The 27835-nt window shown below is 37.3% G+C and overlaps 1 protein-coding gene across 1 annotated transcript in view; it reads right to left on the bottom strand.

Annotated features, from left to right (window-relative positions):
* LOC140503288 (uncharacterized) overlaps positions 1–27835 on the bottom strand; it is a 256515-nt gene that overhangs the window by 226232 nt on the left and 2448 nt on the right. Inside the window, 3 exon segments of the mRNA XM_072607135.1 lie at positions 16397–17421; positions 23799–23894; positions 24429–24555. Of these exon segments, the coding sequence (XP_072463236.1) occupies positions 16397–17421; positions 23799–23894; positions 24429–24555 (1248 nt within the window).

The raw sequence follows: 27835 nt of genomic DNA, 5'->3' as shown, positions 1-27835 counted from the left end.
ACCCTGAACAAGTAACTTAACCCTGTTTGCCTCAGTTCCTCAACTGTAAAATAAGCTGGAGAAGGAAATGGAAAACAACTCTAAGATCTTTGCCAAGAAAATCCCAACAAGGATCATGAAGAGTTGGACATAATTGAAAACAACTAAATAACAAAAGTTCACAGCCAAATGTAGAATCTCATTCTGGAGCTTCTGTTTTTCCCCTCCCTCTGCTGTCTGATCCACCAAGGTAGTCTGGTTGCTTTTACTTAGAGCCCATGTTTGGCTTACACTTAACCTGCTTACCTAAGGTACAGATAGATGCCTTCATTGTAGCCAGGGACTTTACTGACATTTAGTGGCTTTTCTTCTGGTTCCAGTTCCAGACATATCCATAGTATATCAAAACCCATCTGTTGGATAATTAAAAAACAACAACAACAACAAAAAACAAAGGGTTTTCTTGTCCATGGTAGCAAAACAGCCAAATTGAAACCAAGCACATCATCCTCAGGCTTCACCTTTTTAAGAATGGAAAATTTCATTCTTGCCACCTGGCTCATCCACATGACTTGCAAAAGTAGCCTGTTTATTGGTGGCATTCCAGGGTGAGACAATACTCTTCTCATCATGAACAGGAAAATGCCAGTTCTTGGGCTTTCCTCAGCAGCAGTGCCATGATGAGGTGGGGCTTGTGACCAAGTTGGACTGAATGTGGGCCCACAACATACTCAGGGCACACATGCATGCATACACACACACACACACACACACATCACACTGGAAGGTTGGGATCCTGACAGTGACTGCATTATTCAAACTAAAAATCTGGCAAAGTGATGGTAATATCATGAGAAAACTAATGGTATGGGATACAATCAGGTGGAATAAAACCCTATACACTGACCACATCAGTGGGATGAGATACTATGAAGAATAAATATAAATGAAGGATGATAAATCTGCTTTACTATTTTAACAGGCTACAATTTTGTTTTGTTTTAGTCAGGAAGTGACTTTCTTTTCAAGGAACGTTATTATTTTAGGGGAATATTTCTTTTAGGAACATTATAAGTTATCCTTATTATGTCATCAATATTTACTTTATATGTGTATATAGATTCTAAATTTCTATCATGTATTATTTATCATGTATTATTTCAATATTTATTTAGAAGGAAGTTTCTGATTAGAATCATGATGAAATGTTGGTTGGATATATGTTTTTAATACATTAATTGAATAACTGACATTTATATACCATTTTAAGTTTCCCAAATTGTTTTTGATACATGAAATGAGTGCTTATCGACATTATTTATCCCCCTTTGAAAGATGAGGAAGGTGAGGCTCCAAGAGAATGGGATCAAAAGTCAAAGTCTAAGATTATTGACCCACTGTTTTGTTGCACTTCTAGAAACTTGGCATTCTACAAAGTACTCTGGATAGCTTATGCACTGAAACCATAGAGAACTCTAGGGAAATAGGTTTGTATATCTTTTGTAGTTGTTGATAATCCATTGTTTTATCTTTTTCTTTACAGACCAGAGGTTTCAACAGAGCTTGCTATACCTCAGCACTTTTCCTTTATATAGGTGAATTTCTTTTATTAATAGCTCTATAGACTCATTGATTTATGCTTTGCCTCCCTATATTGAATCTTCCATCATTTGATTTCTTAAAATTTAATTTTTAATTAATGGAATAAAACAAGGCTTTTCATAACACAGTACAATAAAAATGATTGTACATGAAACTACGAATCTATTATGCACAATGTGCTACAAATGTACAACAAAATTATCATGTAAATTTTTTTCTTTCCCCAACCCAGGGATGGCTCCCATTAAACATAAATATACATGCAAAATTGTTCTATGCATACTTCTGTTTGTCAGTTCTTTGTCTGCATGCACATAGCACCTTTCTTCACATGTCCTTTATAGTTAATTTGGGTATTTATAATAGACAAAATAACTTATTGGCTCAAAGTTGTTCTTAATATTGCCCTTCCTGTAGACAATATTCTCGTGATTCTGCTCATTTTGTTCTTGGTAATTTCATGCAAATCTTTCCATATTTGTCTAAAATCGTTTAGCTCATCATTTCTTATAACACAGTAATATTCCATCAAAATGATATACCACAACTTGTTCAAGCATTCCTTAATTAATGGACATCCCTGCAACTTTCAATTCTTTGCCACCACAAAGGGAGCAGCTATAAACATTCTAGAACATCTAGGTTCTTTTGCTTTTCCTCTAATCATCTTTGGGGGTGTAGGGTGTGTTCAGGGAGGACAAGTACCTTGGTGTGATGGCTGCCAAGCCCTTTCTGAGGCTCTTTCCACTTTTGGTGTCCACTTGTTCCACCTAACTCTAACCTGTGTCTCCAAGAAGCTGCAGAAAGTGCAGCGGCCCCACCCCAGCAAACCATTTTGGCAGATGGGTCAGACCAGGTTGAGGGTAACCAAGAGGTCTCAAACTCATGGGTGAGTTAGAAGGGTATCTACCCCAAGCATGTGAAGACTTCCTGTGGTGGAATGGGCAGAAGAGAACAATTTGTTCCAACTGCCATGAAGGCAACTGAAGCAGGCAATGTGGAACACTTAGAGCTTGGTTAGACACCAAAGACTCCAAGGTCATCCACTGCAACCTGAGCCATCACCAGCCATCTTGAGACTGTCCTGCCACTGGACTTTGATGGCTCTGGAGGAGAGAGTAAGGCTGATGACTTTGTGTAACTCTGCCTCACTCAAATCCAATTTACGCATGAATCAGAAGACATCACATAAAAAAGAGTCATCTTTGGAAATAGACCACATAGTGGTATTGCTTGGTTAAAGGGTATAGGCAGTGTAATAACTCTGGGCATAATTCCAGATTGCTCTCCAAAATGATTGAATCATTTCACAATTCCACCAAAAATGAATTAGTGTCCCATTTTTCCTACATCCTCTCCAACATACAAGTAATTTGTTTCATGTTCTAATTTTCTTGTAAAATCTATGGTCATGTATCCATTTTGACCTTATCTTGGTAAATGGTGTGAGATGTCACTCTGTATCCAGTTTCTGCCATACTGTTTTTCAGCTTTCTCAACATTTTTTTTATTTTACCAAATAATGAATTCTTATCTCAATATCTTAAGTCTTCACACTTATCAAAGACAAGGTTATTATATTTTTTTTGTTGCTCTAAATTGTATGTCTACCCTATCCCATTAAGCTAACTTCCTATTTTTCATATTTTTGATAATTACTGCTTTATAATACAATTTAAGATCTGGTGTGGGTAAACCTACTTCCTTTATACTTTTTTTCAATATTTCCTTTGATATTCTTGACTTTTAATTTTTCCAAATTAATTTTATTATTTTTTCTAATTAAGTAAAATTTTTTTTTGGTAATTTAATTGATATAGTGATCTACTGCTCCCCATCCTTGATTCTGTTTCTTTAACATTAAGTTTTGCTTTGTTCCACTGTTTTGAAAGATTCTTGTTGTCTAGACTCTCTTGGAACCAATGTAATGAGTTTCTTCCATATGGCTATATGTATCAAGAAAACAAGATGCCTTAGTCTTACAGCTAACAAAGTATTCTTAGCCATTATTTTTCAACAAGAGGTTAAATGCTTGGCTTATATACAGTAAGCTTCAGAAGCAAGACTCAGTCTTCCTTTTAAAAAATCTTTTTAAATTATGAACTTGACAATCACAGGTATTTCAATATACAAAGAATGAAAGGTTGTATATAAATTAGGAATGTTATATAGCTTATTGTTTAAAGTCTATACTAATTTAAAATAACAATGTGGTTTGTGTCCCCTTCAAAACTTCTGTTTTAGATGCACTTTTTTTGCATCAGTCTCTATGCATCCTGAGTTCAAGATCCATGTTTTGCTTGCATCGAGTATATTTTCTTTTAATGTTCTTGGGTTTTTTTGCTTTTCTTCTTCCAGATTGTCTTTCACTTCTGTGTATTTGTCTTCTCAATCTCTTGTTCAATCTCATTTTTTGGGGTGAGGCTTGCTATTGCAGATTGAAATTTTTCTATTATGCTTGTTATTTTTTGCTGCACAGGGCATATATTCTACTCTCATAATTCTCATTTCTTTTTTAAACCTCTCAGGAACAGTGTATTGTGGTTCCATGTTTTCTCCAACTTGCACTGGGTACCCTGTCTCACAATTGTTACATAATTTCCCTTTGTTTTGCAGTATTTATTTGTTGTTGTTTCTCCTTGGTTCTCACTTCTGGCTTATCAGAATTGGCCTTCCCTAGCTGATTGCCGTGCTTTTCCTTCAGGCTTCGCAGAATACTGCATAACTCCCCACAAATGCAGTGTCCTCTTCTGGTGGCATGACACTCCTTTTGTTCCATAGGTCTTTGAACCAGCACTAGCACTTCAGAGCCTGCTGGTTCAGAGCCTGTTTTCTGTAGCATTGACAGTTCAGAGCTTTCCACCATTGGTGCTTCTAGGATGCAGCCCCCAGAAGACTTTTGCTCCTAAAGAATTGTGGCCATACAGGAAATCTACCTTTCGCTTCAAGAAACTAAAAGGGAAGGGGATAAGGAGGAGGATGATAAAAGGGAGGGCAGACTGGGAGAAAGGGTAATCAGAATGCATGCCATCTCAGAGGCAGTGAGGGGAAAGAAAGGGAGAAAATTTGGAACTCAAAACCTTGTGGAAATGAATGCTGAAAACTAAAAATAAATTAATTAAATCTTCAAAAAAAAAAAACCAAAACAAAACCAAACCTGAATTGTGGCCAAATTGGCTTTAGAGGTCCAAAAAATACTTCCATAGCCTAGGGCTGTGGAATATATATATATATATATATATATATATATATATATATATATATATATATATATATATATATATATATATATATATATATATATATATATCACTAGAAAGAGGGAGAGGGTACTAAGGTATAGGGTAGATTTTGATGAAAGCCTGTATTGCGTCATTAGATCTGCTTGTATGTCTTTGCTACGGATAATGTGTGAGGGGAGGGGTGCTGAGTGAGTTCAGCATTAGTGAGTGTCAGTTCTTGGAAGAACCATCTTCTAAATTCTTGTTGTCCTACACCATGGAAACAGGTGCAGTTGCTTCATTTCTGGCACATGATTTCTGTTTTGGGGAGGTCTGAATAGTTGTGGGGATTGGAGAAAATGTCTAGTCTTCTATCTTGTTGCTCATGTGACACAGAAGTCCTCAAGTCTTTTGAAGTTACTATTGGTTATGTTAATAATCAGAGTTGTGAAATCTTTCAAAGTTGGGATTCCTTTATATTACTGTGGTCATCATGGTGGGCATTGTTCTGGTTCTGCTCATTTCACTCTGCATCATTTGACGTGAATTTTGTCGTTTCTCTGAATCTGTTTTTTCATTTCTTATGACAAAAGCACAATTTATCTAGCTCTTCCCCACTTAAAGGACACCATTTTGATTACACTTTATTGTTACAACAAAGTACTCCTATAAACATTTTTGTACATGTATTTTTCTGGTCTTTGATCTCCTTGGGGTATGTCTAATAGTGGTATCACTAGATCAAAGAGTCTGTAGTTTCATGACTCTTTGAGTATAGTTCCAATCTGCTTTAAAAAGTGGTCAGACTAATTTATTACTCTACCAACAGCGTGGTACTACACCTCTCCTCTTTTTTACTGACGGAGTATTTTCTTTTTTCACATGGTTAATAACTTTTTTTTTTTTGAAAACTTTTTTCTTTTAGCAATTGTCTATCAGGGAATGGTTCTTGTTCTTTTATGTATTTGAATCAATATTTCATAGATAATAAACTTTATCAAATAATTCATCCTAAACATTTTTCAGTTCATTGCCTACTAATTCTAATCACATTGGAAGTCAAAACCATTCTGAGATTTCACCTCACTCAAAATGGCAGAGATGACTAAAGATTAAAATGGTAATTGTAGGAGTGCTGGAAGGAGAGGTATACTACCACATTGTTTAAACAAAATCCCCCATTTTCTGGGAGAGTCTCTATCATTTAAATTAATTCTTCTACTAGCCATAGACGTGAGACATTTCCTTACCTTCTGATTTTTAATATGACATTTTATATTTATATGATGTATCCATTTAGAACTTGTGACATGTAGTATGATATTGAGCTAAACCTAACTTCTTCCAGACTAATTTTGTTTTCCTAGGGTTGTTTTTTCAAATAAAGAATTCTGACCCTAGGAGTTAATATCCTTATGTTTATCACACATTGAGTTGCTATGATCAAGTATTTGGCATTCTTGTTTACCTCATTTTTTCCATTTATCTACTTTTCAATGAGTTAAAATAGTTGTGATGACTTGATTTAGTCAATCAACAAGTATGTAGGCACTATGGTAAGTGCTGGGGATACAAAGAAAGGCAAAAGCAGTTTCTGATCTCAAATAATTCACATTATAATGGGAGAAATGGCATGTACCTAAGTAACCAAGAACATAAAAGATACATACAGAATCAATCAAAGGTAATCTTAGATGGGAAGGCACTAGCAGCTGGGGGATGAAAGACTTTCTGAAGACGGTGATACGGTATTTGAGCTAAGTCAATGGGATCCAGATATCTAAGACATGGAAGAGTTCCAAGCATGGAGGCTCATCAGGGTAAAGGTGGAGTTGGGGGATGGAGCATCAGGTCTGAGAAAAAGCATGTAGGTCAGTGTAGTTGGATCATTGAGCATGTGAAGTATAAGAAGACTGGAAAGATAGAAGGACTGTTTATAAAGAATTGTAAAGGTCAAAGAGGGAATTCTATTTGATGTTGGTGACAGTAAGAAGCCATTGTAGTTTATTAAGTAGGGGCATGACATATGACATCAGATATATGGTTTCTAAACATCCTTTTAGCAGCTAAATAGAGGATAGATCACAAATGAGAGAGAGAGAGAGAGAGAGAGAGAGAGAGAGACTGAGACTTGAGGTAAGAGACCAATTAGAATGCTGTTGCAGTAATCCAAGAAAGAAGTTGTGAAGATCTGAACTAAGTTTTGTAAGTGGATGGAAGGGGACGTACATATATACGTGACATATTATGAGAGTAGAAACTACAGGATTTAGCCTCAGATTGGACATAAGGAATGAGAATGAGGGGACAAGGATGACACGAAGATTGTGAAACTGAATGATTGGGAGGATGGTGGTGCTCTCATCAGTTAACAGTAGGGAGGATTTCGGTAAAAGATGATTTGTTTTGGACATTATGAGTTTGAGATACCTATGAGAAAGGCAATTTGGCATATCCAAAGACAATTGGTGATGTGGAATTATAGACAGGAGAGTGATTAGGATTTTATATACCAATCTGGCATTCAAATGACAAATATACATTTGCCAAAAAGACTTTTATGGAGAACTCAAATGGGGCAAGAGGTCACTTGGTGGTCAGAAAAAGGGATAGAAGGACACTCTCAAGGTCTCTCTTAAGAACTTTGGAATTGATTGTGTGACATAACATGGGTGGCACAGGACTACCTAGCATGGCATGCCCTCATCAGAGAAGGTGTTGTATTCTATGAGCACAGCAGAATTGAAGTAGCTCAAAAGAAATGTGACACAAATTTGGAGAATCCATTACAAATGTTCACATGGACGATTTCTGTTTTACCTGTGGTAGAGCGTTCTGAGCTCATATTGGTCCAATAAGTCACAGTAGGACACATTGTAACTTGACTCTAACATAGTGATGTCATTTTGATCTTCTTTGAGACAAAGGACAACAATCAATACCAATCTCCATATGCACAGATACATAATAATTTAATCCAAGGGAGCTGACAAAATCACCAAGATACTATGGGGGAAAAAACGGAACACAGCCCAGGACAGAGCCGTAGGGTACTTAACTATTAGTTGACATGATGTAGACGAAACATCAGCAAAGGAATCTGAAGAAGAGTTAAACAAATGGACAAACCAAAGGAGAGCATCACAAAAGCCCAGAAAGGAGAGAGTATCTAAGAGGAGTAGATGATGAAAACTGTCAAATGCTGCAGAGAGGTCAAGGATGAAGAGTGAGCAAAGGCCATTAGAGATCACTAGATAGAGCAGTTTCAGTCAAATGGCAAAAGTTGAAAGCTAGATCATAAAGAATTTGCAAGTGAGAAGAGAGGGAAGTGAAGGTACTGAGTTTAGAGGCTTATTAAGCAGTAAACTACAAAAGGAAGAATACAGGCTAATGGGAATAATAGGATCAAGTAAGGATTAAGGATGGAAGAGACAAGTGTTTGTAGAGAACAGAGAAAGGAGACTGAAGATGAAAGAATAGGATTAAGAGTAGGAGCAATCTGCTGGAGAAGATGGCAGCAACTTGGATAAAGAGTGCTAGCCTTAGCAAGAACGGCCTCTTTAGTGCTAGGTTCGATCTGTACTTTTTAACCCTCTCACCAGTCTTGAGACTTGTTGGCCTTTATTTCCATCTGATAAATTAGTATTTTGTCTCGTTGTAGAAAGCAGTTCCTTGGTAGTTTGTTATGGCCCCAAAAGTGTAAATGAATTTAGGTAGTTTTTGTCACTTTTATTATATTGGTATAGTTCAACCATGAATTATTAACATTTTCCCAACTACTTGTCGATTTTTGTAAAGGGTCTCAGTTGTAGTTACATATACTTCCTGAATGTCTGGGTAGGCTGACTCAGGTATCCTGGGTGTCTTGGTAGTTTGATTCACACATTTTATACATGTTGTAGTTATGTGGAATGAAACTGTTTTCTCTGTCCTCCCATTTGGTTTTACTGGTAGTGGTTGTCTTTCATTCTTGAAGAGGATCAAAATGACATCATTATGAGAGTCATGTTTCAGTGTGTCCACCTGTGGCTGATCAGACTAATACAAGCCAATATGAATGCTCTACCACAGGTAGGGCACAAATAGTACATGTGATCATCTGGAGTGGATTCGCTAAATTTGGGCATCCTACATTTCCTTTGAGCTGTTTCAATTCTGCTTTGCTCGTAGAGCACACCTTCGCTGATGTGAGCAAACCATGCTAGGTGATGCTGTGCCAGTATCTCCCATGTCACACAATCAATTCCAAAGGTCTTGAGAGACCTTGACAGTATCCTTGTAACACTTCTTCTGACCACCATTTGAGTGTTTTCCCTCTGTGAGTTCTCCTTAAAATAGTCTTTTTGGAAAGCATACATTTTGCATTTCAACAATGTGGCCAATCCATCAGAGTTCTGTGCCTTGCAATAGGGCTGCTTGGCAGTTTAGTTTGAGAGAGGACCTCACTGTCTGGTACGTTATCCTTCCAGGTGATCTTCAGAATCTTCCTGAGGCAGTTCAGATGGAAGTGATTCAATTTCCTTGCAAGGTATTGACATATTTTCCAGGTTTCACTGGCCTACAAAAATGAGGTCAGCATAATGGCTCTGTAGGCCTTCAGTTTGCTAGTCAGTTTAACACCTCTTCTCTCTCAAACTTTCCTTCAGGGCCTCTTAAATACTGAGCTACCTCTGACAATGTGTGTGTCAACCTCATAATCCATGTGTACATCCCTAGAAAATATACTGCTAAGGTAAGTAAACTTGCCCACAGCATTCAAAACTTCTCCATTTGCTGTAACCAATGGTTCCATGTATAGATGGTATGGTGGTAGCTGATGGCGCACTGTGTTTTCTGGTGGTATTAGGCCAAAATTAGCACAGGCAGGAGAGAATTGATCCATACTTTGTTGCATAAAAAGTCACTCCCTCCACTTTGGTTTTGGCTTGTAGACTTTTCAAGTTGAAGAATTTACCATCAGGGTGGTAGCTGACCTTGATGCTACATTCATCTTCACTGAAAGCATGTGACAACATCATGCTAAAAAGCATGGGAGCCTTGTTTCACTCAATTGGTGACTGGGAAAAGATGAGAGCACTGTCCATTATATAGAACCCAGGCAGGTAAACCATGAAATTGACATATGATGCTGATGAACTTCTCTGGGGAACCAAATTTTGACATAATTTTCCTAAAGATCTTGCAACTGACAGTATCAAAAGCCTTGATCAGATCCACAAACTGTGTACAGACCTCTGTTATATTCCTGGCATTTCTCCGGGAGTTGTCAGGCAGCAAACACCATTGTCAACCACTCCTTGGCCCTTTGTGAAGCCACACTGGCTCTCAGGCACATGACCATCTTCCAGGTGAAGGGTCAGCCTGTTAAAGAGGACTCTGATTTTGCTAGTGGTATAAAGATTAATATTGTGGGGTTATTTCATATCCTGTCATTTCACTAGTTTGAATTAATTTTTTGGTTTCATTTCTAGAGGTCTCTTAAGTAAACCATCATATGATCCCCAAAATAGCAATGTTCTTGTTTTTTGCTAAGCAATGACAACTGACATTCCTGTTTTAGTCCTGATTTCATTGGAAAGGTCTCGTGTTTTTTTCATTAGAGATAATCCCAGTTCTTGCTTATAGTTTACCATATTAGTAAAATGATTTTATTTTGTGATCCCATTTCTTAGTATTCATATGTGTTTTGCCATTTTTCTTTACCATTTTTGATATAATCAAGGGATTTTTGGCTGTTGGTTATTAACACATTACTAAATCAAATTTGAATTCTTTGTATAATACAATTTGGTCAGAGTGACTGAGTAAGATCACTCTATATGCATAAACCCAATATGGTCTTTTGAATAGTTATTGAATTCTTTGCTAATATTTCATCTAATATTCACTATAGCTATTAGTCTATAGCTTTCATTATCTGCTTAATTTCCAACTGGTTTGTGCATCTGGGTCATATTTCTCTCGTTAATTTGGTACAACTCATGGACTTTTTTCAAGTAAATTATTTAATATTATTCATTTGTTTTTGAGTATTTGATAGAATCTGGGGTAGGGTTTTTCCTTTGGGATTTATGACCTACTCAAGTTTGTTAACCTTAAATTTCACAATTTTGTAAATATTCATAGTATAACAGATTCGAAGCTGGAAGCAATCTTAAGAGTCACTGAGGTCAACCACCTCAATTTACAGACGAAAAAACCAAGACACAGAGAGTGACTTATTCAGAATCATATTGCTAATATGTCTAAAACAGGATTCAAACTGAGGTAGGTATTCCTGACTCTAAGTCCAGTGCTGTCTTATGCCCTGTTGTTTCATCTTCATCCATTTATCAGCTTTGTTGGCATATAATAGGACAAAAATTCCTAATGATTTCTTTTTTTCCTTCTTTAAAATATAATTTGGTTTTCTTATTTTACAAATTAGCTAATGGTTTACATAGTTTATTAGTCTTTAAAAAACAATTCCTAGCTTTATTATGTAATTTTAAAAAACCTTTTCTCTGCTTTTCGAATTATTATTTTGGTATTTGTAGAACTTTATTTTTTTGGGGGGGGGGAGGGTCTTCTATCTTTACAAGTTTTGTCAATTTCTTTTATTGATAAACATATTTAAGAGATGGGGCAATTAGATGGCACAGTCGACAAAATGCCAGGCCTAAGGTCAAGAAAGACTGAACTTCCCAAGTGCAAATCTGGCCTCAGACACTTACTATATGACCGTGGGTAAGTAATTTAGTATTTTTGCTTTAGTTCCTCATCTATAAAATGACCTGGAATGCTATAAAATGGCAAACTCCTACAGTGTCTTTGCCAAGAAAATGCCAAATGGAGTCAGAAAGAATCAGATATGATTGCAATGACTTCACAACGTAGTTCAAGATATAAATTTTCCCTAAAGCACTGTTTTGGATAACTCCTGCAAACTTTGGTAAACTTGTTTGTTTGAATAATTACCTTTCTGACTCTTTCAGTTCTTTAAGATTATATTATTCAGCTCCCATTTAAGTATGAATTTTTTTCAAGTTACTCTAGTGGACTATAATTTGACATATCAATAAAGAATATTTCCTTTTTTCCACATTTAGAATTTTTTTATACTCTTGCATAGGTGGCAAAGCTAGGAAATATGTGTACACCTTCCAATTCCTATTCATTAACTGCCTATTATGTCCAACTTGCCTAAAACTGTCCACATCAACTTTTTCTTTCTTTTTACTATTTTGACTACTTCTGAAAACATAAAGTCCTGAACAATTACTGTTTTACTGTATTTCTCCCCTTGTGGTTTCATTTTTTCACTTTAAGTACTTAGATACTTTGTCATTTGATAGATGTTATATTCAGTATCATACTGACTTTAAGGAGGATACTCTTCTTGCTTATCTATTTTAACTATGTTTTTATTGTTGCCATGTCTGAGGTTGTTATTTTTACCTATTTTGGCTTTTTAAAAATTCATCTGAAGCATAATAGACTCTACACCATCCTGTCAGCTCTCTGTTCTGATTAGAAAGCACCCTCTTGTCCTCCGAGCAATAAGCAGAATAAGCTTGTCAGGAGCTATCAGTAAAAAGGTGACTTATTAATGGTCAGAAGGAAACAAGACCAGCAGTAGTGAGTGATGACTCAGTACTTGGGTATACTAGAGCAGCTGTCTGTTAACTTGATAATAACCAAAGAAGGTTGGAGTCTTCCCCATTTCATATATCCAAGATATAAAAGCTAACTTCCTGGAACTTGTCAAAACAGATGCTTATTATCTATTTCAGGTGAATAACAGAGGCACAGATAATACTATCAGAAGGAACGGAGGGAACAGTTCTAATTATGAAGTCTTTAGCAAGAAACTGGAGCAATTATAAGGGCAGATGACATTTTTCTCTCTGCCCACCCATTAGAGGCAAGAGATGCAGAAAAGTAACTTAAAAAATATTTAGGTAAAAAAGACAATGTCTGAGGATGGGACTTGGATTTCTAGACCATGGTTTAAAAAAAAAAAAAAAAGACAAAATACTGGGCAGGGGTAGAATACACCTAAGAAAGGATGTTAAGAATATATTTTCCTGGTGTCCTATAATCTAATCAAAATGGTTCAAACTGAATGTGGAGGGGGAAACTGCATGTGTATCACCATACCATAAAAAGAGTAGGTTTAATGAAGGAAGAGTGGCAACTGAGACATCCAGAAGATCAAAGGAGAGAAAATACAAGAAAAGAACCAAACTAAAACCTAAATAAGCATACACAAAATTAAGGCAATAAGATGAACTAAAGGTCCTAATCCAGGGAGGCAAATTTGATTTCATAAATATTACTAAGCCTCAGTAGAATGAAACCCATGGCTGGAAAATAGCTTTAGATGAGTAAGCTTTAGTCAGAAGAAACAAGATAGTTAATATAGTATAGATGGAAGATTTCAATTAAGTAATTATTTGTTGGAATTCTTTCTCTACCAAAAGTAGGATAAAAGTAGTTAATAATTTCTGGGCCTTTCTGAATGCTCCTTTCCACCTTCAAAAGATAGATAAACAGAGAATGATTTTATAAGTGGTTGGGAGGTGATAATGATGGGAGTCATGGGGGAAAGAGTTCTAGTGTACATGATAAAGAAAGCCAAGTTAAACATAGCTTAACATTCATTCTAAAGATAAATGCAAACAAGTTTAGAGGAAGGTTAGGAAGGAACACACAGACTAACATTCTATGGGCTCCTAAGCCCAAGGTGCATGGGAAGCTTCCAAGGATGAAATCCTAAAGCCAAGAGAGAAACAATTCCAATGAAAAGGGAAAACAGGAGCTGAAGATATCAGTGAAGACAGCTGCACAGACACCTCACCAAGCAACTCATTGTTTTCAAGACTACACAAGATAAAAGAGGATGAATGAAAAAGCATAATGAAAATGTTCAATACCAGGGATAGGAATAATAAAATTAAAAATGAGATCAGGTTGATGAAAAAAGGTAATAAAAACATTTTTTTTTTTAAAACTCAGGAAAAAAACCCCCAAAATTGTTTTCTTAGCCATACTGTAAAAAGAGAATGCATAGGCTAGAACTATTGTTCCTAGAATAACTGACAAAAGAGAAAAGGAAGTCGCTTGAGTTTCTGTTCTGTGCCAAAAAAATGACCAGTGGAATAGAAAGAATCAGACAAAAATAGTTATCAGGAAGTTAATACTCAAGCTACATGAGCATATGGTAAGAGAGCTGTTAAAGAATTCACAACAGGTCCTGATGAACCATATCCTCACTGCCATGAAACTTGAAAGATTGAATAAAAGGGGAAGAATTGCAGGAGTCAATAAAAGTAAACATTGCTCTGAGAACAAAAGGACAAAGCAAAGTTATCTGAAGATGATTAGCAAACAAGTAGAAAAGGAAAATGTAATCACAAAAAGCCAGCATAGTTCCATCAAAAATGGATAATGTCAGAATAACCTTATATCCTTCTTAAAAGGGTTTATTAAACTGATGGGTCAGGTTGACCTACATTATAACAAATGCTCTGATAAAAAAATCTCATGCTATTCTTGTGGAAATGGAAACGTGGGCTAAATAACAGTAAATGGGATGGATCTGAACTGATCAGATGACTAGCCTCAGAATTACAATTTTGAATCTGAAAGTTAGAAATGTCCTCAGCAGCATCAAGACCAACCCATACGCGAAAGGAATACCCACTTTAACATACTTGATACATGATTATCCATCAATTGTTCAAATACCCATGGGGTTCACTGTCTCTCATGCCACTTTCACACAACTCCACTTTTCCCCAAAAATCAAGAGTCTTTGCAATTTCTACCAATTGCTCCTATTTCTGCTGTGGATAGGCCTTTAAATACTTGAACACAACTTTTAAGATTTTCAAGTCCTCTCAAATTTAGGCGAAAAGCAACTTCAGTATCTTCAATCAATAATCATATGACCTTGACTCAACATCATTCACCATCCTTGTTGTTCTTCTCTGGACAACTTCTACCTTATCAATGTCCTTCTTAAACTGTGGTGCCCTAAACTAAAGAGTATTCCAGGTAAGGTCTGATGCAGAGTATAGGACTACTGCCTTCTTACTCCTTGAACTTAAGCTTCTTAATGCAATCTAAGATTGCATTACACTTTTTGGCTATCACTTCACAATACTGACACTGAGCTTGAAGTCCACTAAAACTTGCAGATCTTAAACTGCTACATATCCCTACTCCTGTGAAGTTGATTTTATTTCTTTTTACTGAAAAGGTTAAAACGCTACATTTATCTCTACTGAATCAATCACAACTCAGAGAGTAGTCACTAAATGTTCAATGTCAACTTGGTGTAAGGTATTTTGTAAAGTATTCCTAGGATGAGTGCTTGGCTTTTGCTAATTAACATTTATTCACTCAACAAACTGTTTTTAAGAGTTGATACAGGGTTGGTGCTGGCGATAGACTCAAAATTATAGTTCTTACCCCCAGTGACTTTACATTCTATTTTTATCAATGACTTAGAGAAAGGCATAGATGGCATCCTTATCAAATTTGCAGGTGACATCAATCTGGAGGGATAGCTAACTTCTCTGATGATGGATCTGAATTTTAAAAGATTTTGCCAGACTAGCACATCAGGTTGAATCTAAAAAGATGGAAATTAAATGTATGTGTATGTATGCATACATACACACAAATTTTATACTCAGGAGTGAAAAAGTCAACTTCACGATTAAAAGATGAGGGAAGTATGTTTAAAATCAGGTTTGTTAGCAAGAGATCTATGGATCTTAATGGTCTGTAAGCTCAGGGCCAACAGTCTGACAACCAAAACAGTTAATGCTATTGTATGTTGCAATAAGACATAGGTAGCTTCCCTGAAGTGATAATTCACTGACTTCTAGAGTGCTGAGACTACGTTGAAATTATTGTGCTAGTTCAAAGTACCATGCTTTAAAAAAATAAGCAATATTTTACATGTATGTTAACATATATAACTGTTGCCTTTTGTTTTCCAGAATATCTCATTTTGATGCCTCTGTACTCTCACCCCTGAGCTACTCCAGAGAAATGGGCTGCCTCAGGAAGGAGTGGTTTACCCCTTATGAAACATCTTCAAGTAAAAGCTGAATGATCACTTCATGTGTATGTGTGGTAGTCAGAGTCCTTTTAAAGTATGGGTTACATTATATAGGTACTAAGGCCAATTCTAATTCTGAAATGCTTTGTGGACTAAGCATGAACTGTTGCTGAAGACAAGCCCATACTCTGCATTCAAAGGTTTTCTTTCCAATATTAATTCTGAGGTCAGCATGGTGTAATGGAAAGAAAACTGGATTTGGCTCAGATCTCAGTTTCAATACTTGATCTGCTACTTACTACCTGAGTGACATTGAGGAGCTCTGTTTGCTTCCAGCCCATCTTACCCTACCAGCTGTAAAAATCAAGGAACTAGAATACATTTAAAAGTCATTCCAATTCCAAATTCTCTAATTCTATGATTAAGCATTCAGTAATTTTTTTTTCACTGAGTGAAAACTCTCCAACACTCATTACAATCAAAGTTTCTACATGATCTGTCAAGATAAATAAAGAATGTCTCGTGGCTGAAGTCTTTCAACATTCATTGTATTAAATGGATTTTCTCCAATGTGAATTCTCTGATGTACAGCAAGGTGTCCAGTCTTTCTGAAGGCTCTACCACATTCATTACATTTATAGGGTTTTTCTCCAGTATGAATTCTCTGATGTACAGTAAGGTGTCCCTTCTGCCTGAAAGCTCTCCCACATTCGCTACATTTATAGGATTTCTCTCCAGTATGAATTTTCTGATGTATTGTAAGGTAACTTCTCTGGCTAAAAGCTTTTCCACATTCATTACATTTATACGATTTCTCTCCAGTATGAATTTTATGATGTTTATTAAGGCTTCCCCTCTGGCTGAAGGCTTTCCCACATTCATTACATTTGTAGGATTTCTCTCCAGTATGAATTTTATAATGTTTATTAAGGTTTCCTCTATCAATGAAACCTTTCCCACATTCATCACATTTGAAGGATTTCTCTCCAGTATGAATTTTCTGATGTATATTAAAGCTTCCCCTCTGGCTAAAGGCTTTCCCACATTCATTACATTTGTAGGATTTTTCTCCAGTATGCATTGTCTGATGTACAGTAAGGTGTCCCTTCTGGCTGAAAGCTTTTCCACATACATTACATTTATATGATTTCTCCCCAGTATGAATTTTCTGATGAATAGTAAGGTATCCTCTATCTCTGAAGGCTTTTCCACATTCATTACATTTATAGGATTTCTCCCCAGTATGATTTCTTTTGTGTTTAGTAAGGTTTCCTTTTTGGCTGAAGGCCTTCCCACATTCAGTACATATATATGGTTTTAATCCAGTATGAATTCGTTGATGTACAGTAAGGCTTGAGTTGGAGTTGAAGGCTTTTTCACATTCATTACATTTATAGAGTTTCTTTCCAATATTAATTTTCTGATGTCCACTAAGGTATCCATTTTCTCTCAAGACTTCAACACATTCATTATTATTCACTATAAGTCTTTTCTTTAATGAAATATAATTACACTGCTTTGAGGTGGAATCCTTGCTTTTACCCCTATGCTTCTGACAAAGGCGACCTGTAAGAAACACAACGTCAATATTATAGTCTTTCTGAACTACAATAAAGGATTCTTTATAGTAAGTTATAAAGTATTTGTACCTTATCAACAAAAATGAAAATGCATGAATAGTAGAAAAACTGGTAACAGGAAACTAAGGTCTCATGTATATGATAAGATACTTATCTATTCAGAGCTAAAGGGACTGTTTCATAGTACTTAAAGCATCTGCTCATGCCATTACAGAATTACTGCAGGTAAGCTCTGGAGAAACGTCTCAGTTTTCAGAAGAGGAAAATGGTTGTTTGTGAAAATGTGAAAATTATGCTGCTAATCCTAACAGTGATCTCTGACAAAAGACAAAAACAAAACTGAAACATAACCTATGTTGAACTGGCTAATTTTGAGTACATAAAAAAAGAAAGTAATGAAATCCAATATTCAGGGGGAAAAAAGTCAAGAAATAACACAAAGCTAACCTACTTTTTATATACATAAGATTTTGAGGTTGATTAGTGAGTTAGTATTTAAATTTCAGAAAGTTTCTGATGTCAGAGTTAAGACAAGGTGGTCAAGATATCTTGAGAAGTATGAGTCTGATAACAGAAATAAGATTTAAAATTGTTTAGATAACCATAACCAAGGTTGATTGAGTTACTTGATATGTTGATTTGTGTTACTAAACTGCTTTTTAAAAATCTTCATTTGGACAGCCTAACTCTAAATACTCAGGAAGCAGACTAGGGCTAGATAAACTCATCTGGGAATAATTCACAAAGAAATGTCAATGTAAACTGAATCTATGGGAGCCAAGATCACCAAATGAGAAAGTAAAGAAAGAAAAGAGAAAAGGGCTCAGACAGATCTTTGGGGGATAGTGGGATTGACATATTTGAAGGCCTAGCAAAGGAAACTGAAGAGTAGTTATAGAGATAGAAGTACTTGAAGAAGGAAGTACAATAAAAACTGGAGGAATGAGTATCGAGGAAGAGAGAGTGATCAGGGTCAAATGTTAGAGTTTGTATCTTTGTTTTTATAAGGACAAGGAGGAAAAGAAAGCCATTAGACTTGTCCATTAGTAAATCACTGATAATTGGAGTCCAGAGAGGATGGGGATGAGTCACTCACTTATTAAGCATTAAGTGTCCACTCTTAGTACAGTCCAGACACTGTACTAAGCCCTGAAGATTCAAAAAAAGGCAAAAAATCGTCCCTGCTCGCAAAGAACTTCCAATCTTATGGGGAAGATGACAAGCAAACAACAATGTAGGATCAAGAAATATTCAAGATAAATAGAAAGTAATTGAAAGAGTAAAGATCCACGAGGGGATGGGGTAGGTTTCCTGTAAATTACGAGATTTTAGCTGGGAGAAAATGCCTAGAGGTGAGAGATGAAGTTCCTTGTTCATGGAAGAATCAGGAGGCCAATGTTACTGGAATTTATAGTATTTGTTCAGGAATAAGGTGTAAGAAAACTGGAAAGGTTGGAGGATGACTAGGTTATAAGGAGCTTTGAGCACAAAGCAGAGGATTTTATATTTGATACTGGAGGTGACAGAGAGCTACTTGTGTTTATTGAGTAGAGAGGGTAACAAGTTTGGAAAAGGGCACTTTCTAGAGATGTTGCAAAGCTGAAATCGACTGGCCTTGGCAACACACTAGATGGGGAGGGTGAAAGATAGTGAGGAGTCCAGGATAACTCACTGGTTTCAAGCCTACAAAGATGGTGATACCCTTATATAAGGTATAAAATGTCTACAATGGGAAATGAAAGATTGGAGGTCAGTAGAGAGGTTGGGGCAAGACAGGCAGATTTGAGAATGATCAGCCTAAAGATAGTAATTAAATCCATGGGTGCTGTTGAGATTACTAAGTGGAGTAGTATAGAAGGAGAACAGAAGACAGCCCAGGACAAAACCCTGAGGGACACCTGTGGTAAGAGAGTGTGACCTGGAGAAGGATCAGGCAAAGGAGACAGAGATAGATAGGTATAGATAGGTAGGAGAAGCAGGAGAGTAAACTCAGGGAGAAGAGAATGTTAAAGGAGAAGAAAGTATTAAGGAAGAGTGATCAGCAGTGTCAAGTCTACAGAGTTTGAGGAAAATGAGTACTGAGAAAAGGCTACTGGTTTTGGAAACAGAAAGATCACTGGTAACAGAGCAGTTTTGGTGTAATGCTAATGTCAGAAACATAATAATACTACCATTTATATAGTGCTAGGTACTGCACCAAGTACATTACAAATATTTTCTCATTTGATCCTCACAACAACCCTGGGAGGTGGGTGCTATTATTATTCCTATTTTACAGAGGAAACTGAGGCAAACAAAGTGAAGTGATTTGTCCTGGGTCACTTTCATAATGTCTGAGACTGAATTTAAACTTAGGTCTTTCTGATTCCTGACCTAGGGCTCCATCCCCTATGCCACCTAGCTGCCCCCAGCTGGAATGCCTGGGAAATGGTTGCAGAAGAAGGGAGACTAATTAAGAGCCTTGTTAAATAACTCAGGTGTGTGGTGATGATGATCTAAACTCTGATTCCAAATTGTTCTCCCAGGTCCCTCCACAGCTTCTGATATTTCTCCTCATACTTCTCTTCTCTTTCTATACTACTCCACTTGTAGAGGTGCAGAATGACAGGTATATTTTTGTATACAGCCAAAAAGAGAAGTTGCTTTGCTTGCCTATGTATGTTTGTTCCAAGGAATTTATTTTTCTTTTGTCTTCTTTTTCAATGGGACCAAGAATGAGGGAGAGAGAAAAAAGATTTCTGTCAATTAAAAATACACTTTAAAAAATAGAGAAGGTGCGGGGGGAGGGTGCTACAGATGTGGAATGTGGCAGACACTTTCAGAAGTCGTTACCAGGGGGCAGCTAAGTGATACAGTGGATAGAGCACTTGCCCTGGAGAAAGGAGGACTTAAGTTCAAATCCAGCCTTAGTTACTAGCTGTGTGACCCTGGGGCAAGTCACTTAACTCTGAGGTTCCCCCCCCCCCATCCCCCAAAAAACCCAAGAATAACAGAAGTGGTCATCATTATTAGTTTTGATTAATTACTTTACTTTGTTACAAAAGACCTCTCACAGGGTGGAGATAATATAAAAATGTTTATAATGTAAAAACAGAACACGTCAACAAAACTTAAAGAAAAAACTACCCTAGGTTGACAGACTACTCAGAAACCCCATACTTCAATATCTTGCATATTTTTTTCAAAGAGAGCTGGAAATGCTGGACATGGTAAGCTCTGAACAGTTACATACTAAAAGATCTATGTCTACACTACTTATTACTTACACTGCTCTCCTTTTACCAGATAAGGGACACAATTCCTCTCTAACTTTGTCTTCAGAATTTGGTAAGACTGAACTCTTTATCACCATGTTGTAGGTAAGAAGAGATGAGTCATTTTAAACTTACCTAGGCTGGACCTTAGAAAAAGGACCTAGGAATTAACAGAGGCTATGCTCTGCTGTCAGAGCCAATGAAGCAAAGCAGAACTCTGGTGCAGCACTAAACACCTCCAAAAAATTGCTTGAAAAAAATCCTGTTGGAAAAAATGTCCAGGCATCCAGGAATGAGGCTGTCAGACATCAGATAATTCCAAATCCTTGCACCTGCACATCATGAATATTTTCTTCAAAAGAATGTGACTATCAGCAAGAGACAGAAAGAGAAATCTCATTTAAAGCTATGGTAGAAACTATAAAATATCTGGGAGTCTATCTGCCAAAACAAACCCAGGGCCTATATCAACACAATTACAAAACACTATTCACACAAATAAAGTCAGATCCAAGTAAGTGGAAAAACATCAGTTGCTCATGGGTAGACTGAGTAAATATAATAAAAATGACCATTCTACCTAAATTAATTTACTTTTTCAGTGCCATACCAATCAAATTACCAGATAATTATTTTCTAGAGCTAGAAAAAAATATATTAAAATTCATCTGGAAGAACAAAAGGTCCAGAATATCAAAGGAACTAATGAAAAGAAATACTAGGGAAGGTGGCCTAGCCCTGCCAGATCTCAAATTGTATTATAAAGCAGCAATCATCAAAACCACTTGGTACTGGCTAAGAAACAGAGGGGTAGACCAGTGGAATAGGTTAGGTACTCAAGACACAGTAGTTAATGAATATAGCAATCTACTGTTTGATAAACCCAAGGAACCCAGCTTCTGGGATAAGAACTCACTGTTCAACAAAAATTGCTGGGAAAACTGGATAACAGTGTGGTGGAAACTGGGCATAGATCAATGCCTGACACTGCACACAAGAATAAAGTCCAAATGAATACATGATCTAGGTATAAAGATTGATACTGTAAACAAATTAGGGGAGCAAGGAATAGTGTACTTGTCAGATTTATGGAGAATGGAGAAATTTATGACCCAACAAGAGATAGAGAACATTATGAAGTGCAAAATGGATAATTTTGATTACATTAAATTGAAAAGTTTTTGCACAAACAAACCCAATGCAACCAAGATTAGGAGGGAAGCAGAAAACTGGGAAAGAATTTTTGCAACTAGTGTCTGTGATAAAGGCCTCATTTCTAAAATATATAGAGAACTGAGTCAAATGTACAAGAATACAAGTCATTCCCCAGTTGACAGATGATCAAAGGATATGAAATGGGAATTTTCAGAGGAAGAAATTAAAGCTATCTATAATTATATGAAAAAATGCTCTAAATCACTATTGATTAGAGATAGGCAAAGCAAAATAATTCTGAGATACCACATCACACCTATCAGATTGGCTAACAAGACAGAAGAGGAAGATGATAAATGTTGGAGAAGATATGGGAGAGTTGGAAGACTAATTCATTGCTGGTGGAGCTGTGAGCTGATCCAACCATTCTGGAGAGCAATTTGGAACTATGCCCAAAGGGTTACAAAAATGTGCATACCCTTTGACCCAGCAATATCGCTCCTAAGACTCTATCCCAAAGAGATCATAGAAATGGGAAAGGGTCCCACAAGTACAGAAATATTTATAGCAGCTCTCTTTGTGGTGGCCAAAAACTGGAAATCAAATGGATGCCCATAAATCAGGGATTGGCTGAACAAGTTCTGGTACATGAATGTAATGGAATACTATTGTGCTATGAGTAACAATGAACAAGAAGACTTCAGAGAAGCCTGGAAAGACTTCTATGAACTGATGCTGAGTGAAAGGAGCAGAGCCAGGAGAACTTTGTACACACAGCAACAACCACACTGTGAGAGGAATTTTTCTGGTAGACTTAGTACTTCATTGAAATGCATGGACTTAAAAAGTTTCCAATAGACTCTTGAGGCAAAATGCCTTCCACATCCAGAGAAAGAATTACGGAATTCGATTGCAGAATGTAGGAGAACATTTTCTGTTGTATTATGTTTTCATTTGTTTTGTGATTTCTCCCATTCATTTTAAGTCTTCTATGCAACATGACTAAGGTGAAAATGTATTTAACAGGAATGTATGTGTAGAACCTATATAAAATTGTATGCTGACTCGGGGAGGGAGGGGGGAAGGAGGGGGTAAAGAGGAGGAGGGGAAGGAAAAAAAATCTAAGTTATATGAAAGTGATTGTGGAACACTGAAAACAAATAAAATAATAATAATGATAATTTTAAAAAGACCTCACAAATAGGGCCGTCCTTGAGCTTAGACATGACAGAAAGGACCTACTGGGAAGGACAGAGGGGAAGAGTGAGTGCATTCTAAACATGGAGGTCAGCCTTGGCCACTCTCTTCATTTTACAGTTCAGGACAGAGAAGTTCAGAGAATGCCCAAAACCAAGTCAATGAATAGCAGCAGAGCCCAAATCTCCCAAGTCCTAGGGCTTATGTTCTTTCTACGCAGCCATCTGATCTCAAAATCTAATTCTAGGCAATAATATAAAACATTTTAACCTCGGCAACGCCACTCTTCAGTAATTTTCCTATTCATGATGTAGCAAAGTGTGACATTTCTGAGGACAAGGTAATTGCTCGCCTGGGCATGGGGCACAGGCAACCTGGGTTCAAAGCATGGTTCTGCTACTTCAGAATTGCAAAGCTTTGCCTCAGTCACTTTACCCCTCTCTCTTCCATAGCTCTATAACCTGCAAGGGCCTTAGAGGACATCTAGACCAACATTTTCATTTTACAAAGCATGAAGTTGCATGTCTAAGATCAAGAATTTGAGCTAGATGACTTTTTAGGTCATTTTGAGACCTATCTTAACTGAAAAGGGGGAAAAGAAAAAAAGACAAACAACTAAGATGAAATTTACATTCAGGACATTTAACACCCCCTCCCTTCCCCCAGAACAACATGTTTCAGTTCCTGCATCCTCTCCTCTGACTTCTCTGCTACAGCGAGCAGTCATTCTTATCTGTTGTGCTCTTTATTTACTCACCTGGAAAGGGCCTTCTTGGAACTTTTCTCCCAAGCATCCATTTTGCACCTCCTCTTTCTAACTTAGAGATCACTTTTGGTTTGGAAATTGGAAACCCTGCTCGTGAGAAAAGAAATGGGAAACTTCTGGTTACAAACAATCATTTTAGAATCCAATCCTGACCTCTTCACCTTCAGGGAAAGGAGGGAATCATAGGAAAGCCCAGAAGTGGTCACAAAGCACTTCTGAAGGACTCTCTGTAGTGGGTCATAAAACCAAAGAGTTTGGCTCAGAAATCAAATGAATTTACTTGACCCAACCTATGACTGGTATTGGACTTTGTGGTTTGGGAGGGGAGGGGGAATATCTGACAGATGTGAAGGGAAGATGGAGAACAAGCAGTTTCAGGAACAGGACAGTGATGCTACAGATTTCAAAGTGAGCCCTTTCATGTGGGAAAAGAAACACTTTGTGTCTCTTAATCAAAGAGGGATTAGGAATAATTCCACAGTCAAATAATCCTTGAATATCCTGTCATAACCAAGAAAAAAATTGGTCAATTTTTTTTCACATTTGCTGGATAAAGCTGAGAGGCATCTGTAAAAGTCCTTCAGGAACAGATCCTTAAAGACAGGGGAGAACTGTCCTTACCCAGGGAGACAAGGTTCTTATAGTTCTCAAGCATCACATCTCTGTAAAGATCTCTTTGAGCAGAATCCAGATGCTCCCATTCTGCCCTGGTGAAGTCCACAGCGACATCTCTGAAGGTCATTGATGGCTGAAATACCAAATATATTCCTGTTCACCCAAGGACATTTCATTGCATGGACCTCAATTATAATGTGAAGCTCACAGATTATTTCAGCAGTGGTTCTCATAGCTTTTAGGATTTAGAACACCTCCCAACAAACATCTGAGTGCTCATTAGAAAGCAGAGACTTTTTTTTTCTGACTATAGCCAATTTGGGAATTTGTTTTGTTTGACCGGAAAACAAGGAACTTGTTTTTCTTTCTTTTTTAGTGTTGCGTGAAGACACTGGAGGGAGAAAACATGATTTTTGTTCATGGAAAATGGTTTTCACTCAAAAAAAGAAGTTTCTGGCATGTTTAGAGTATCTAACCCCATTAGAAAGTAAAGTCCTTGCCTGCCACAAAGTAGGTGCTTAACAAATTCTTCTTAGTGGATTCACTTTTTGAAAGGTATATGGTGTAGCAGAGGTTATATAGGGCACTGAATGGCAAGTGAATGTATAGGGAGCAGAACAATGGAAGGCTCTCTGCATGAGAGTGCTATGGTCACTCACACAGAAGATGAGAAATCTGACAGCAGGATGAGGAAAGGACTGGTGAGGAGATTGATACAACTGTCCAACTGTGACAACAGGAGCCAGCCCCAGTTCAGGAGTAGTGCCAATGGTACAAATTCCCCAGAAGCAACGTACACCTGCTTTAACCAGTCCATTAACAGTAGAGCCTTGGATTTCTACAGTACCTTGGCTTACAAAGCGGTGTATTTGGTGAGCTAGGTGGCATAAGGAATTACTACCCCACTTTACAGGTGATGCAATTGTCTCAGGAAGGATAGTGACCTTCCTAACATCATGTAACGGTAGAATCAGAGTTAAAATTTCCACTGCACTATGGTGTGACTATGCCAAGCTATGCTCTCTCATTACACAATTCCACCTGGCCATCCAGCTGCTCCTGGCAGCCCTTAGGAGTCAGGAAGACCTGAGTTCAAATCTAGCCTCAGACACTTAGTAGCTGACCCTGGCTATGTCACCTAACCTGTCTAAGTTTCCTCATCTGTAAAATGGGGATAAACAGTATGTACCTTGCTAGGTTGTTGTGAGGATCAAATTAGCCCAGTACCTGGTACATAGTAGGTGCTATATAAATGCTGTTTCCTTTTCCCTTTCTTCCCATCTCCCCACCCTACCTCACATGACCCAAATGCCTTCCTTCTTTTCCCATCTTACATTTAGAGATGGCCTTTCTCTTTTCTGAAACAAACTCTTCTACCTGCACAAATGATCCTATTCTAACTTATCTCTTCTAAGGGATTACATTCTCTATCACCCCTTCTTTCTCACTCATCTTCAATCTTTCCCTGTTTACTGTTAGTTTTCCTACTGCCTACAAACACACCCATCTCTCCTTCAATCTCAAAAAATACTTACTTGACCCATCCTTTCTCTTTAGCTATTATCCCATATATCTCCTTCTCTTGTGGCTAAATTCCTTGAGAAGGCTGAGACTGTCTATAACAAATGCCTCCACTTCTGCTCTCAACTTTCTTCAAGTCTCATCATTTAGCTGAAACTGCCCTCTCCAAAATTAACAATTTTAGTTGCCAAATTCAAATGCCTTTTTTCAGTCTTTCTCTGCAGGATTTGACAATCATCCCATGTAATAGCTCTTCTTTCTAGGTTTTTGGGAATTACAATGGAGGAAATGTACAAAACCTGTGTGTAGTAATTCTAGGGGAATATATCTCCCCTGAAATATAAGCTTAAAGGTCAAAGAAATATAGCCTAAAGGGTTGTATAAATATAGACTCTCAATCTGATTCCATTTCAAAGGGAGGCCTCCAGTATCTTAGACCTCCAGTCCACGGAGATCTATCCCAGCAAGATGGTCTGATGAGATTTCTTTTTCAGTCAAGTCTGACTCTGTGGTCTCCTTTGGGGTTTTCTTGGCCAAGATACTGGCATGCTTTGTCATTTCCTTTTCCAGCTCATTTTACAGATGAAGAAACAAAAACAAGCACAGTTAGGTGACTTGCTCAGTGTCATTCATCTAGCGTCTGAGGTTGGATTTGAACTCTGGAAGATGAGTCTTTCTGGTTCCAGGCCCAGCACTCTATCCACTGCACCATCTAATGTCCAAAGTTAAAATATTTTACCCATAAGCCACCTGATAACCTGACCCAAACTCAACCTCTAAAATAAGGAAAATGGATGAGCAGTTTCACTTTTTGCTGCCTGTCTTAAAGCTGAGTAAAATACTGTGTGTAAATCCCTCTGTTCTGAGAACCTGCTAGGTACCTGCTAACTGTCCACCAGCTGATGTTAATTACACTGTTTTCTAATAGCCTTGACCTCCAGTCAAAGGGAGCTAGATGGAAGGAATTATTTTCTAGGATCATGGGATCTCTGGGCTGAAGAATCCCCTGACACTAATCTCTCATGGCTCTCCTACCTCTCTGACCACTCCTCAGTCTCCCTTGCTGGATTTTCTTCTTTACTTAATTTTTTTTTTCAATAACAGATATCTACTTTTTCTCTCCCACCTCACTCTTCACTGAGTAAGAAAGAAAAACAAATCTCCTGTAACAAATATTCAGTCAAGCCAAACAAATTTTCCTCGATTTACTTTTCCACATACAGACATTTTGATGGAAATTTTTTTCACATCACTACAATTATATTCCCCCTCCCAAGTCTACTACTTTTTAAAAAATTAGATATTAATGTCTTGATAAAATCCACTATTTTTCAGGGTCTGATTTTTCTGGCTGTAATTTGTTGTTGATTTTGGATCTTCTTTCAGGTTGCACCTAACTGCCTGGGCAGACGGGTTAAAACAGGTTGAGGGTAACCCACAGGCCTTAAACCTGTTGGTGAGTTAGGGGTCCATCTACCCCAAGTATGTGAAGATTGCCCCGCTGGCAGAATGTGCCAACGAGAATAATTTGTTCCTGCAGTCAAGAAGGCAGCTGAAGCAGGTCAGACATCAAAGATGCCGAGGTCATCTTGACTTTTGTCTTGCCCCTGGACTTGGATGAGTCAGGAAGAGAAAGTCAAGCTGATAAGTGTGCAACTGCCTCACTCAAATCCAACTCATGAGCAAGTCAAGAAGTCACCTTGTGGTGTCATTTGTCCTCTGCAAAAAGGACAAAGAACTAACTGTGGGTGTCCTCCAAGGCTCTGTCCTTGGACTTCTAATCTTTTCTCTCTATATATATTCTATCTCTCTCTCTCTCTATTTCACTTAGTGATCTCATCAGCTCCCATGGATTCATTTATTATCCCTGTGTAGAAGATGGCTAAATCTAA

The sequence above is a fragment of the Notamacropus eugenii genome, chromosome 5, assembly GCF_028372415.1.
Source record: "Notamacropus eugenii isolate mMacEug1 chromosome 5, mMacEug1.pri_v2, whole genome shotgun sequence".
Classification (NCBI taxonomy): domain Eukaryota; kingdom Metazoa; phylum Chordata; class Mammalia; order Diprotodontia; family Macropodidae; genus Notamacropus; species Notamacropus eugenii.
Note: the sequence above shows the minus strand (reverse complement) of the source record. Positions and strands in the feature narration are given on the sequence as shown.